Genomic DNA, 15,733 nt, shown 5'->3' on the forward strand with positions numbered 1-15,733 from the left:
GTTGATCAGCGCTTGCCAAGCTCACGGGAGTCCATGGTTCAACGTTATAGCGCAAGAGGACAACGAGGTATCGACTAGTTTGTAATTGATTGAAATTAGATTAAGGATGACTTCTTAACCTACCTAATCGGCTTGCATTTTCTAGCGATTCAGTTGCGACTGTGCACTCCAACAAGTTTAATGCCATAGCTAATGAGGTCACTCTTTGACTTGCTTTGAGCGCACAATCTGTGACTACGGAGCAAGTATACTTGTAGTTGCTCTGGTATCGGGGTGAGTACAGACCCTTCAAAAGCAAGCTGGACTTTGAAGCAGATGGCCTCCAGTTGAAACGTACTACAACAGTCTTGTAGTGTGAAGCTAGGGTTGATGGAACGCTGTTTTCTTTGACGTATCCGTGAATAAATACTGCACCTGTTTTCCAGCTACTTCAGCCTACCCACGAGTCCCTCGCTGGTGTGATAGCCGAAAATGAATCCACAGATTGTCAGGAGTGAAACCGTGACCGTCTCCATATTATCTTCGGGGTCCGTGATTTCTGCGGGTTCAATGTGATACTATCAGGAGTATTCCTCAGAGTATTGTCTATCTGTGTGTTCTGTGATGAATATTTTGAGCTTAGTACTTGTGGAGAACCTGCCGTACCAATAGTAGCTGTCCAAATGCCGCTTTTACTTGGCTTATTCTAGAATTGGCATCCATCCATACACGAACTGCCAATTATAGCCTTGCTAAGTTTTGTTCTAACCTTAGCATTATGAAGAATTGTAAAATTGTGATGGGTGAGATTCACCAGATTTGCTCCCAGTGGCTAATTCCTATTTCCCAGACTCACATAAAGAAGTCAAGATTCATAAAATGCATATTTTCAAATAATCGAAGTTTCACACTATCGAATCAGTTTTGAAATGTGCGAGGGCCTTCACAAATAAATACATTATCCTGGAAAGACTTTGTTTAAAAAACAAAGCTATATTTCGCTCAATAATTGTTAGGTTAAAAAAATTCCAATTCATGCATATGTATATGTATAGAATAGATATATACATACATATATGTATATTTAGATTATGTGATATATAAAATTTATGTTTATTGTCTGTCACTAAGTCAATTTATTATAATTATATCTATTAATTTAATTCTTATTTATAATCATTATATATCTTATTCTCACATCCAATTTCAGATCGGTGTGGTTATGTATCTACTTTATCTTAAATTGGGCATAAGCGCTATCATTGGCTCATTTGTTTGTATTCTGACGATGACACCGCTGCAATTTCTGATCGGACGTGCCATGTCGTTCAATACGGATAAAGTTGCTGTATGTATTCCCTATTATGTTATAATACGTTTTTTGAAATGTTCGGTTCATTCTAAGAATTTGATTGAACTAAGTTATTGAGAAATTGTGTGAAAGTTGATGCGTCCAAAGTTTTGAGAAAGTCTGGGTTATTTAAAATAAAAATGTACGCTTCTAAGTTGAAAAAATCATTAAGTTATGCATTTTATAGAAGAGATTGTAGGAACATGATGAGAATACTGATTGATCACTGTCTGGTAGCGACACACGCCCGCAGGATGGGGCTAAGAAATCGAGAAGAATGCAAGAAATGTCTAGAGAAGGGCACCAGTTAAACAATGAAGCATATCTTATGTTGGTTCCGCAACAGTACGCTGTAAACATCTGGTGCGGCCGCAAAGTCTGTTAAAATTCGCGTCAAGTGTAGTCATTCGAATGGACTTACCAACTTATTGGCATACCAGATTACCCTAACCGAACCGAACATTACCCAAAAATAATTTTTAAGTTTAACTGATTATGCGTTAATACCTTGTCTTCAACAGCTTGTGGACCTTAGTTGACATGTATATATATAGTAGCTTCATATATTCCCTGTTTGTTGGTTGGGATTGAAGTTCTGAAAGACCATCTGTATAAGGTTTTGTGATTGTGCTTAAGATGATTCTGAGCTTGATCTGTAAAATCAGTTTGTATATGCCAGTAGTTTTCGGAAATTTCAGAGATCGAATTATTTTGATATATGTATTAAAAATTACCTTAATTATTCTGTATCGGTAAATAACCAGCAATTAAGATCTTGTAGGGTGATCAATTTCGAGATTCCCTTTGGCATTTGGTTTTTGAAGATTATCTCTCTCAAATATTGGCCGATATACGTTTCAGATAGTCCATCCGTTGAGTCCAGTTTTCGATGACTCGTTCGAGCTTTTCGAAGTGAAGCGATAATGTCCACATAAACTTTAGACTTGAATTTTTAGCTCTTGAATTTCTTCAGGTTGGTCGTCGTCCCAAATGTGACGTATTTCCATACCCATTTAGCCAGAAATGGTCCTCAACGCTGAATAATATTTGGCTCGAAAACGTCGGATCTTCTTAAAACTTTTCAAGAGCCCATAGATCGGAGCAATGTCACTTGGGAAGGTCCAGTGGCTTCAGTTCTTGCACAAACTGTATTTTGCCTGCTTTTAGTTTAAGATCTCGAAGTAAAATGCGCCTTTTCGTTTCATATGTCAATTGATGCGAACGGCCCTAAATCAACTCTCCACGGTTTTCACGTTCGAACGAAGTATTTTGCAAGTGAAGTACATATATATAAGCTTTGAGATGGCGACGCATACTTTGATCTCCTTATTAGTTCATCGGACTTAAGTTATACATATGTAGTTCGGTTTTAATATAGATGTACCTATAAATTACTCCTATATTATTTAAATTTTTAAAACCAGATTTTTAAATCAATTTTAAGCGCTTCCGACTAATAATTTCTTCTTTATAGGAATGTGCCGATCAACGTCTAAGAATAATACACGATGTTCTAATGGGCATCAAAGCCATTAAGTTTAACGTTTGGACCGAGTCATTTGTGCATCGCATTGATGAGAAGCGCAAGAAAGAACTGAAATATCTGGGCTGGGATTCTTTCTACTTTACTTTGATGAGTAAGTGAAAATTTTATAAAATTATGATAAATATGCTAATAATTATTCTTTTTCCAGCCATACTGACACACATCTCCAGCGTACTTATTAGCTACGTCACCTTGGCTGCATATGTGGCGCTCGAAGGTGACGAGGCCGAATTCACCGCCAGTCGTTTATTCTCCGCTTTGGCGCTATTTCAGCAGCTAACAGTGCCATTACTTATATTCCCCATAACGGTGCCCATTATTTTATCTGCCGTTGTGTCCACCAAACGCCTTGAACGATTTCTCAGCGCACGTGAAATACACAAACAATTCGAGGGCATACGTCACATGGCGCGCATACTGAGCAAAAGCGATGCCTCACTGGACTTCTACGAAGTACAGGGAAAATCGGTTAACGACCTAACGATAAGTGAAAGCGGCAGCGGCGATAGCGGCTTGGGTTTCGTTGGCGATAAGCAGCGCGTGCAACGTGAAAATAAATTGAATGAACGCCTAGCGCTGAAGCTGCACATACCGGAGAGTCCCGCACCGTTGGCACACTCCGAACCACAAACGCCGCTCACAACAAACGATCCATCTATAGTCGATAAACATTTGCTAACGCCACGTCGTAATAGTGAGGAGCATTTGCTTGGTAGCGCCGTGGGCCGTAAGTTGAGTCAACAGCGTCGCGATTTATTGCGCAATAGTCCTTATGTAGTAATACGACCGCGCAAGTTTCCCGGTGGCGCGACAGCACCGGCGCATGCACAACTCACGCCGGCACAGCAGTTGGCACACAAACGCATGGATTCGTGGAGTCGCGACTCGTTGGTGCTCAAGTTGCCGGAAGATATGGCGGTGTCGGTGCGTGATGCTTGCTTTGCTTGGAATCCGCAATATCCGGAGCTGCGTCTATTGACTCTACGCAATGTGACAGTGCCGCGTAGCAAACTTACCATGGTGGTGGGTAAAAATGGTAGCGGCAAGACATCGCTGCTGTCAGCTTTGCTCATGGAAATGCCGCTGCTGCGTGGCGATATCATCTGGAATAAGTGAGTATTTGCTGTTTCGAATGTAAATATATATGTGTGTAAAGGTGAAAATATACTAGTACTACAGGATGAAATGCGACTAGTCAAACTGATAAGAAAAAAGATCGGCTTATTTTTGGAGTGCCATTCTCTAGATTGTTGTACTACATATGTTAATCCTCTTCTAATAATCTTGGTAATTCTTCTTGAAGCAACTGTCGACCAAACAGACAGAAGCCTGAAGGCTTTTTGTTTTAAAATTCGTGAGCATGTCAAATTTGTTCGAATATTATAGCCTTTGAATACTGTACTCTACATCCTTTCTTCCTCTTTGAATAAGTCTCACTCCGCTTAGATGGTTAGTAAAAAGGAAATATGTTACTTATACGACATGGCGAACAAAGTATTACATTTTGTAGTATGTAAAAAAATAAGAGTTGTGTGATAGTGTACATTATTGCCATTCAAAACCTTATAATTATCATCAAATCCATTACTAAAAGCATTATTCCAAACCGTAATCATTCCTTGGTAGTCAAAGACAAACTTTGAGTGTACATCTGTTATTATTAGTATAGATTTGAAGGCGGTACATAAACCATCAATCTCCACTTGAAACTCTGAATCTCTTTCTTATAACCAAAATTAACACAATTAGCATACAGAGAAAATGTTACTCATACGACATGGTGTGCGAAGCTTCAAGGTTTTTGTTTCAATTCCTAGCAATTGACAGGCTGAAGTACATACATATATTAAACGTCGGTGACATTTTAAGCATTTTATTGGATAAATCCTTGGCTGGAGCTAAGATAATTACATATATATAAATAAATATACATATATATGTTATATATATATAGTCTATATTTTCAGTTGTTCAAAAAAATTGAAAATTTTACCGTCTGGTGCTTCCAGTTTATAACTAGTATGTGTGTATGTAATTTTATTTACACCTGTACGTCAACTTGAATTTTACGCTACTTAAATATGCAAACATAGCCATATGCATATGTATATACAAAGCTGTGTTGGTAGCCTTTGCTCCTTTGTTTGTGTATAAAGATTCTTAAATACTGAGACTGCCTGCAGCTGTTTGGTATTCTAATTCTTTAAATGTTTTTCAAATGGTTATGATTTCTTTGGTGTTTTTTTTTAATCTTTTAATATTTATTTATTTAAATTTAAATGTATTGTATGGGATATATTCACTTGCAAATAAAAAGCGCTTTTTCGGGTGCTTTTGTTGAAGATACGTTTTATTTAATAAATAAAAAAAAATAATATAAATTTACGGAATTTAATGTATTTTAATAATCGGTGATTCATTTACGAAAAATTGGAAATCTTAATCCCGAAACCCATCTCCAAGAGACCTCCGAAAAAGTTGTCTAGAGTTAAGTGTTGAGAAAGCCTTTTGTACTTAAAACCAACTCAAATTACAAATCCAAAAAAAAAAAATGATTATGATAGATGAATACAGCAAATCGATGAGGTAATTATTAGTCGAAAAATTTTGTTTTTTGAAAAAATATTTTTCTCTGTTAAAAAATATTTTTTTAAGTAAACAATGTATCCATATATTGGGTAGTCGAAAAGTCTTTTCGCATAGCCATCCTTTTTTAAATGGTTCAAAACCGGCTTGTTGATGAATGTTATATTCCTTGGCAATGGCATGGCTGCTTATATGATGCTCCTGGTCAATCTCTTCCATAATTTTATCGATTTTTTCAACGATGGGTCGAGAGAAAGATGCATTTTTCACAGCGAAATTTTCAGAACTGAAGCAACGAACCATTGTTCTACAACACGAACTGATTCAGCATCGTCTCCGTAAACTTCACAAATTTCATTGGTTGCTTGCGTGAGACTCTTTCCTTTTTTATACAAAAACTTCAAAGTAAAACGAATTTCTTCACTATTTTCACTCATTTTTGAACAGCTGTAACTTTTTTTCAACTTCCCCCCATTTTTTATATATTTTGGTTTGGTTCAATGAAGCCTAAAATCTCTCCTTTCCAATACTATATAGTATGACACAATGTGATTGGTAACACTGGAGATATACGACTACAACGACATCTATTGACAAAATACGAAAAGACTTTTTCGACTACCCAATATAACTCCTTAAAGCATATAATGTATACATATAATATTTAATTTGTTATTAAATTATTTATAAAATACAAAAATTTTATGCACTCATATTTAAATTAATTTTTTTATAAATCAGTCTATGAAAATTTAATTTTCTCTTGACATAAAATTCAACCGTCAACTTTAAATAGTAATCCATGACAACTCAATTTTTTCCGCAGCACATGACTAACTACAGTTTCCTTTTCTTTATGCATTCATGTGGCTTGTAGCAAAGCTAGTATAGTCACATGCAAAAAAATGGCTATAAATGTTCATAAGTATGTGTGCAACGTAATAATAAATTCTCACCAATGTGGCAATTTATAATAGCAATTGAAATTATTGCATATGCGTAATGCCAATTGCATAAATACACATGCACATGCACCCATATGTGAGCAACTGCCGTTATGGCTCATATAACACTATTCCACAGCACACAACTACACACGCATATATCTGTGTGTGTTTTTACATACATGAAATTGCATTTATAATGCAGCAGCGCCACTTTAGCACCGAGAGTACATTTGTAGGTTTGCACATAACTGTGATTCCAACGCTGCGCATATCAGCTGCAGTCGCACATTTCGCATAGACCCATAAACATTGATTTTCTCACTTTTTTTGCGCATTTTTTATGTTTGTTTTTTTTTGCATTATCTACTTTTATTGCGCTATTTTGCTAACCATGGCTTGTGGGGTGACACACACACACTTGCATTCTCGTTTCATTCACACATTACACCCATCAAACTGCCCCTTTGTCTGGCCGCCTGTCTGCATTTCTCAGCAAACGATTCACTGACTTTTACCGCCTCAACTACTGCACCCGCCTTTAACGTCGTCTTACAAGTTTTCTTTCGCTTTACCTCTACTTCGTTGGCGCTAGCCTCGCTCACAATCCCTGCTTTATCAAGCATGCCGCAGTTTTTCACTGCGATCTTTAGTGTCTGAAATCTTTGCTGCGTTTCGGTGCAATAAAATTAACATACAAACATTTGTTATAAATTGCAATGACGTGCTGTGCATGGAAATGGCCGCACAAATATGTTGAATGACTGCTGCATTTCATTGCGTTTTCATGCGAGTATGCGCTACAGCCACGGCGCTGGTTAAAAAATCATATATATACGTATATACATAGCAAATGGTCAATCTGCGCATAGTTGTGTGTGTGGAGTGTGCATGTGTGAGTGATGGGATAATGTGATTTAAAAAATTACGATAACATTTAATGCGAATATTGAGTACTTTAGTGGTGCGACAGCGCGTATGAGTAACGTGCATGAGCTGACATGAAGCACTTCGTTGCGAAATAAACAGACTTACATACATACATTTATGCTTGTAGACATATGTTGATGTGCAGAGCTGTATATTTACTGCATAAACGTTATATTACAACAACAATTTCACCTTAAATAAAATGTAAATATAAGTGAACAACACTGTGCGCATTTTTTTGCGAAGTTCTTTGATCTTCTACATAATAGTGCGGATTTCTGTATTATAATCTTAAATTCAGTATTTTGCACAATGTTTACAATTATCATATTCATTTATAACGCAAATGCCTAGACATTTTCTTCAAGAAATAAATTTTATTTCTTTTAACAGTTGTCTGTAACTAAGCGAGATAAATATAGGGTTATGTATATATAAATGATCAGAATGACGAAATGAGTTGAAATCCGGGCGACTAACTGTCTGTCCGCCCGTGCAATCTTTAACTTGAGTAAAAATTAAAACATTTTGATGAAATTCGATAGATGTGTTCCTTGAAAAAATAAGGATGAGTTCGTAGATAGGTGGACTACTAAATTAACTTTGGCACAAGGAATCGCAGTAGCAAAGCGCACAAGGCCCCGACATCTAATGAGTTTAATGTACTTATTTCCTAGACCACTAAAGATACAATAGCCAAACTCACTCAGGATAAATCACTGGAACGGGGTACTCGGCTCTATAAAAATATATAAAATCTGAAAATAACCCCATCCACTCCCACACAGTGCCATAAATAAATAACCAGAAACTCCAGTGACATTACATTTTACCACTAAAATGATATTAGACAGCTTTATATGAGCCGTGGTCAAAATTGGACAAATCACATATCAGGGGATGTACTCTATCGTTTCTAAACATATTTGGTATGCGCCATTTTTCTTACATTGCTATGCATATAGTGTGAAATTTGACTACAACCACGATTACTCCCATATAGTACAAATTTAAAATCCATTTGATTGTTTCTTTCCCTATATGTTGACCCTAGTATCATTAGTTAATTTTGACCGAAAGTATCGGTCAATGTGTGGGATATACAATTGAAATTCAGAGAGCATCCTTTCCTGATGATAGCATATCTCGCCGGTTGGAGAAGAAGCCACCACAGTTCGGTTTGAAAACTCCATGATCAAAGTGATCCGGTATGAAGTCAAAGTATGTGAGGATTTCCAAGTGCTCAGACATATTTTATTTTAGGAATTCAGATTCTCTGAGCTTCATAGTAACTTTTGCGGCCATAAAACTTCCAACTTTTGAGTTTCTTGCAAGTCTGGTCTTTTTAGAGCTCTTCACCACATAAAGACTCCAAAGAACACAATAGGCTTAACTATGGTGTCGTAGAGTCAGAGGACCACTTTCGGTGAGAGACCCTACCTTTTGTCAATGGTTCCTATACAGAAGTACAAGGCAAATGCCTTTTTTGCTTTACCTATTATATTTAGCTTCCTATCTAAGAAAAGTCCTAGATATTTTACTTAATTATAATAAATTATTATTTATATTTAAATTGCTTCATCAACAATATAATCTTATATGTAGCATGATAACTACCTTACATGTCGTTCCAATTCATAATAGTGGTAACTATATTTCCGTTTGCAACAAAATTCAGTTCAATGCAGTAAATTTAACGCTCAAATCGACTTTGCGCTCAAACGTTGCAACACCGCAAAAGTAACTTACGTAATATAATTAAAACTGTTATGGGCACTATTACTTTTGTACATTCATACATATGTACATATGTATGTATATAAACGCAGTATGTTAGCGCTGGCAACTAAGTTGTAAGGTGCTTATGTCTTCTAAGTAAAATTTATATTTCCTGCAATTTAGCAAAATACTCAATATAAGGGCTTGTACATGCGTAACAACAGTACATGTTTACAGTTATCGCGAACGTCATTTATTTTGCTGACTACAACAACAATAAACACATAAATTTGGGCTGACTCTAGTGCGTTGGGACACCGAAATGGCATAAAGTGGTGTATTTTTGAGGGAGACAAGGGTATCGAAGGGAAAATTCTATATTTATTGACTTCCCTTCACTTATTAGAAATAGGAATCATAATAATTACATAAGGAGTTGAATAACGCCTGAATAGGGTATATTAAGAATTCCATGTAACACCTAAAATGTCGGAGACCCTGTAAAGTATACATATGTATAAAGGATCAGTGTGACAAGCTAAGTCTATTTTGCCATTAAATATTGCCATTTATATCTTGAGAAATTCATTCAAAATTTTGCACACGTGCTTTCGGCTCCAAGGAGATTTTCATTTATAGGAACTGACAATATCGGACGATTATAGGATATAGCTGTCATACAAACTGATCGATCAAAATAAAGTCCTTGTAAAGAAAACTTGTTTATTTGACAAGATATCTTCACGAAATTTCGTACAAATTATTGCATCAGGCACAGCTATAAACTCTGAATAAATTGTTGAGATCGGACCACTAAAGCATATAGCTGCCATATAAACTGATCGATCAAAATCGAATCCTTGTATGGAAAACTTTTGTATTTGATAATATATCACCATGAAATTTGGCATGCATTATTCTTTAAAGCAGCGCTATAATTTCCGAACAAATCGTTAAGATTGAACAACTATAGCATATAGCTGTCATACAAACTGATTAATCAAACCCAAATCCTTGTATGGAAAACTTGTTTATTTGACAAGATATCTTCACGAAATTTGACATAAATTATTCTTTAAGACTGCGATATAATTTCTAAGCATATTGTTGAGATCGGACCACTAAAGCATATAGCTGTCATATAAACTGATCGATCAAAATAAAGTCCTTGTAAAGAAAACTTGTTTATTTTACAAACTATTAGCAGCTTTGACAAAAAATTAAAGTTTCTTTAACAGTAGATTAAATTTAAAACCTCATTTCACAAGTAAAATCTATTCTCATTCCTTTCAGCTGACTACAAAGCGCATTACAAAAGCAAGCTTTTTGAATGTTGCCTGCGAAGCCCTTGAAAGTTTCGTTTTTGCCTTTCAATCAATAATTAGTCGCCCATTGTTACTTGCATATACCTTTCAACTAGCTGCCTGCTAACATATGTCAATACTGTGCTACTAAATTACATAGTCGCAGTTGAAAAATTCACTTGTGTATTCGTGAGTTTTTAGTTACGCATACGCCATGGCGCACAATGTCATACCAATTACATATACGCCGAACTGTGGCTATTTTGTCCAGAGCTATGCAGAAATAAGCACTGATTTTCAATGCTGCTGTGCACTAACTTATAGCGTTAGTGCAAACACACACACTAATACATACATATGTAGTTATAGGACGCACATTAGTAAATATGAATTTTCCCAGAACATTGAATGTTATTAGAGAATTTACATAACAATATGAATGTGCCAGGCATTGTTGTCACACACATCAGCCAAACTCGACTCGAACAGTGTATGGAAACGTTTCTAATAATATTCAAATGACATACAATACAATGAAAATTTGCCTTATTGTCTAGCCAAGTTTAGAGCACTGAAGGTAAGCTAAGGCATTGCAGTTAGATAGATGCCAGAGCGCATGTGTGGTGGCGGCTACAAATGTAAATATGCTTGTGTGCATATTTCAGTGTATTGTAATTATATACATACATACACAGGCATATAGATATATGTATATAAACATTGATTCTTATGAGACTGCGATGGCCGCATGTGTGTTCAAATATGTGCTTGTACCTGACCCAGTTGCAACTCAACCACACCTAACAGCACAAAGTTGGCTTCAAGTTTATATTGAAAATGAAAATTGAATTAAAGTGAAAGAAATGCAATTGAAAACGTCAGACTGGTTTACGTACATTTGCAATTACATTCGGCTATTATTTTAATAATTTTGTTTTGTCTTTCAATTCTATTATAACATAGCCACACATGTGCGTTATAAATAGCGCTTTTATATAACAAATTTATTTTTAAATGGTACATCATTTTATTTTTATATTAAAAATATATTTACGCTTTATTTTCATTTATCTGTGGCATCGCAAGGACCTCGACAATTGCTTTTGTACCGCAGCAACCCTGGCTACTCAACGCTAATATACGTGAGAATATTTTATTTGGCGAATCATTTCGTCCGCGGCGTTATGATTTCGTATTGGAGGCGTGTGCATTGAAACCGGATATTGAGTTGATGCCGGATGCGGATTTTACGGTGATTGGTGAGCGTGGCATTAATTTGTCGGGCGGTCAGCGACAGCGCATAGCCATTGCACGCGCACTCTACTCATCGGCCAATGTGGTGATAATGGTGAGTGCAATAATGAAACTAAAAATAAAAAAAAAGCAAAAATAAAAACGGTAGCAAAAACGCAACGGCTGCTTGCTATGCCTGTTCGTTATGGAAATAGCACTCAACGCGGGCGGCTAGGAGGCGAGTTAAATTGGATTGTCTGGTTAAATGGATTGTATGTGATTTTAAAAATGTGGATAATGTTGTGAGGTTGATGCGCATAATTAAAGCTGAATTGTTGTGAGGTGAGGCACTTTAAGCGGTGTGTGGTGGAAGAGACATTTTCCGATAATTTCAATCGGATATTTTTCTAGTTTTATTTTACTTTAATTATTCAGTGAAAAGCGCTTGCCACTCACTGCCTGAATTATAGGTATGCTGTAAATTAAACAATATGCTAAGCGTTATTTAAATGTAGGGGAATAGAAAGAAGGGCTTTAGTGCTTTGGAAGTAACTTTTCTTAATAAATGAATATATATTTTGCCTTCCATATTAAAAGACAGTTTTTGAAAGTGGCCAAACGGGTTTCTTATGTATGAATTTACAATATTTTTATTTCTTACAAAAAGAAGTAATAGTGTAACATTTAAACTGCATAAATTCTCAATTATTCGAGAAAAAAAATCTATACTCAAGATGCATTGTTGAGTTAAAAAAAGTATTCGAAGGAAGTTTAAGAAACTGGTGTCATAGATCATTTATAGAAGGTTTAGAACTTCAAAGGCACAAAGTTGATTTTTGGTCTGATATCTATAGTAGCTAAAACTATTAAGGGGCACATCAATATGACAGCTAATAAAAGACGATTTTGGCCATAAAAAAATTATAATAATTATTGTTTTAAAATTAGAAATTCATATTTATAAACATTTCAAGAATACAGAATCATATTTTTTATAAATTTTTGAGTTGCACGCGATCTCCAATGGTGGTTCTGGTTTAATATTTTTTAGGGTTTCCCCTGAGCGGTCGTTTGAGTTCGCTAAATACGTAGAAGTCGCACGGAGCTAAATCCACGATATTGGTGGAAAATTTGGCGAAAAATTCACGAAAAATTAATGCAGTATGCGACGATGCATTATCGTGATGCAAAAATCAAGAGTTATCGGCCCATGAAGCCTCTTTTTACTAATAGCTTCGCGCAAACAACGCATTATACTCAAATAACATAGAATTGTTTGTTGGCAGTTTGGCCGGTTGGAAGGAATTCGGAGTGTACGAGTATCACACCTCGATAGTCGAAGAAAACTGTCAACATAACCTTGATTTTTGACCTGCTTTGACATGTTTTTTTCGCCTTTGGATCACCTTCGCCACAATACTCTGCTGATGAATCGTTAGTCTACGGGTCAAAAGCATAGATCCAAGGCTCATCGTCAGTAGTAATACATTTCATGACATCCCGGTAATCGGAAAGCATTATTTCACAGGCATTAATGCGACAATGCGTTTCGCAAAAAGTGAAATTGAGTGATTAGAGAATTAATCGTGCTTTTACTTTTTTCAGGTCCAAATGATCTTTTCAAATGGTTTTCACTGATCTTTTCGATATCCAACTATACCAGTAAGGTTTCTGACTGTTAATCGTCAATTATCAAGCACTAATTTCTTTATTTTATTCATGTGAATACTTGATTCTGCAGTTATGTATGCTTAAAAGCCTCGGATGGGAAGGTCTTCAGTGCTTTCAGCAAATTTCAGTCTTCTGGTTGGGAAGACCTTCCGCGCCTTCTGCGATTTTTGGTATTATAAACCCCTCAAACACTTGTGCTGGCGATAAAGTAGACTCCCCAATTTTTTTTTTAATTTGCAATAATTCTTTAGCTGTGATTTTATTCAAAACATAAAATTTCAAATAAATTCGTGTTAAAAATCGCCAGAGTACATAGTATTCAGCCCATTATCTTCTATGTAGTCTTTATGTCATGGAAGGCTCTAGAAAAGATCACGCTTTCACAGAAACTAGAGAATGTTTAACGGGCGGGGCTCATGAGCATATACGGTGCACTAACAATTATGGCACTTAACGCTTTTTTACAGATGGTCCCTATATACATAGTCGGAAGTGGTGTGGCTAAGAAAATTGTTATCAGACTCAGAGAATCTGAATTCTTAAAAGAACACGTATCTGAACACTCTCCTCTTGTGTTCTACTACTAGATAGCTAGGATTCGCGAATGCTTGGCCTGCGTTGGGCCACCATCGGTACTTGCGCTGTTTCAAAAGCCTCTTCGCCTAGGATCGCACGCAAGAGATCTAGTGAGAATCTTACCAGACGTCGTCTGCGGAAGCTAAATGGAGGAAAACGAAGAGGAAATAACGTCAAGACCTAAACACATGGGAGCGCATACCTTCAGACATCCCACCGACTGGCGGTGCAAATTGTTATGGCTACTAAGCGTTTTACTAATTTATAAGTTCGAACACAGAAGTATATAGCAGTCCACGTGCGGTCCTTGATCAGCAATTTAACCTAACCTATTATAGTTTATTCAGAGCAAGAAAGCTGCTTATTACATTGCCTCTGCCAAAACATATACAACCTATATTAGCTTGTTTATCTACAAACAAAAGGAGCAGTTGTCAAATTTTTTAGTTACAAGAATTTTTTGACATATTTTTTACCTAGGTACTAAACCCCTTGTTTCGGCTCAATACTTGCATTTAAATTCCCATATTTTGTACTGAAGTTGAAATTGTAATTGATTTTGAATTACATATACATATGTATTTGTTTACACTCTGTTCTCATATCCCTTGTCAATAGTCTAATGAAATCTCAATGAATTTGTCATAACCACTCATTTTAAAGCTGTCTGAATAACCTTGTCAGTTTCCTACTCGCGACCTTGCTGCTCTAATTTCGTTTGAAAAATACGCAAAACTATGCTGTCAGGTGATGTGTTAGCCTCACTTTCCTGCGCAAATCATCTAACAGCAGATATTTGATTTGGTGGAAAATAATTCACTATCGAATTTCATAGCTGTTTTTGGAGTGAAAAACAAAACTGTTAAATTTTACCACATATTTATGCAGGTTGAATTTATACTAAGCTATAAAAAATGTGGATGTTGTGAATGCTGAGGAAATTTGTTTGTGTCTGTTGACAATGTTGCATTATTTTTCATAGATAAAAGTGCAAATATATAATAGCATATTATATACATATCTACCTTCACAATTGTATAGGTATACATATGTATAGTATGTTAATCTATTTTAAATAAAGCTGATTATTCATAGCTCTTTAATTCGATATGTAGTATATTTTATAAGTTATATATATCACCTATATTATTATATAAGGTATATTATAGTGGTGGTCTGTTCACAAAAATTTATGTACTCGTATCTATGCATATATTTTGACTTTGATGATTATTGACGTGTACAATCGGCAAAAGGTCGCTTCATTGCCAAAATAACAAACAAAATATTTGAAATGTTAACTGTCACTGGAGTATATTACTTTGTTCTTAACTACCAAACATTTATGTAGAAATATACAAGCTTATACCACACGCATATGCACGCATAACTAACTTACACATACATATGTTTTCCGCCTTTGTGCAATTTTTAGTCGCTATTTTATTCTATTTCTATGCCACTTTTATTTAATAAATTTTTTATTATTAATTTTCGTTTGCTATCCTACAGGATGATCCGTTCTCCTCGCTGGACAATGAGGTGGCACGTCATATTTTCGAACAAAGCGTGCAGCGTATGTTGCTCAAGGCAAAGCGAACTGTCATATTGGTGACACAACAGTTGCAACTGACGCGGCATGCGGATTATGTAAGTGATAAAAATGAATAAAAAAGTTGCAAGAGTCGCAAATAAAAGAAGTGGCATATTAAGAGCACTAGAAAAAAATTAAAAAAAGGGTTAAACCCAGCTGTGTATGAAACGGGGTTTTGATTGGGTTTAATTTAAAGCAATTTGTGAAGTTTCGTCAATGGATGACAGTTGGATAAAAATAAATTTCTGGAGATAAGAGCTCATGCTTAGGACTAGGTTTTCTTGTTTTCTGTAATCATAT

At 35.7% G+C, this 15,733-nt stretch overlaps 1 protein-coding gene across 2 annotated transcripts in view; it reads left to right on the forward strand.

Moving 5' to 3' along the window:
* The window catches only part of LOC105232446 (ATP-binding cassette sub-family C member Sur), a 53,274-nt gene that overhangs the window by 26,929 nt on the left and 10,612 nt on the right, over positions 1 to 15,733 (forward strand). For both annotated transcript variants that reach the window (XM_049446656.1, XM_049446658.1), the window contains exons 8-12: positions 1,190 to 1,327; positions 2,805 to 2,967; positions 3,025 to 3,988; positions 11,446 to 11,707; positions 15,352 to 15,489. In XM_049446656.1, the coding sequence (XP_049302613.1) occupies positions 1,190 to 1,327; positions 2,805 to 2,967; positions 3,025 to 3,988; positions 11,446 to 11,707; positions 15,352 to 15,489 (1,665 nt within the window). The remainder of the gene's footprint in view (positions 1 to 1,189; positions 1,328 to 2,804; positions 2,968 to 3,024; positions 3,989 to 11,445; positions 11,708 to 15,351; positions 15,490 to 15,733) is intronic.

This window comes from Bactrocera dorsalis, chromosome 1, assembly GCF_023373825.1.
Source record: "Bactrocera dorsalis isolate Fly_Bdor chromosome 1, ASM2337382v1, whole genome shotgun sequence".
NCBI classification, from domain to species: Eukaryota; Metazoa; Arthropoda; class Insecta; order Diptera; family Tephritidae; genus Bactrocera; species Bactrocera dorsalis.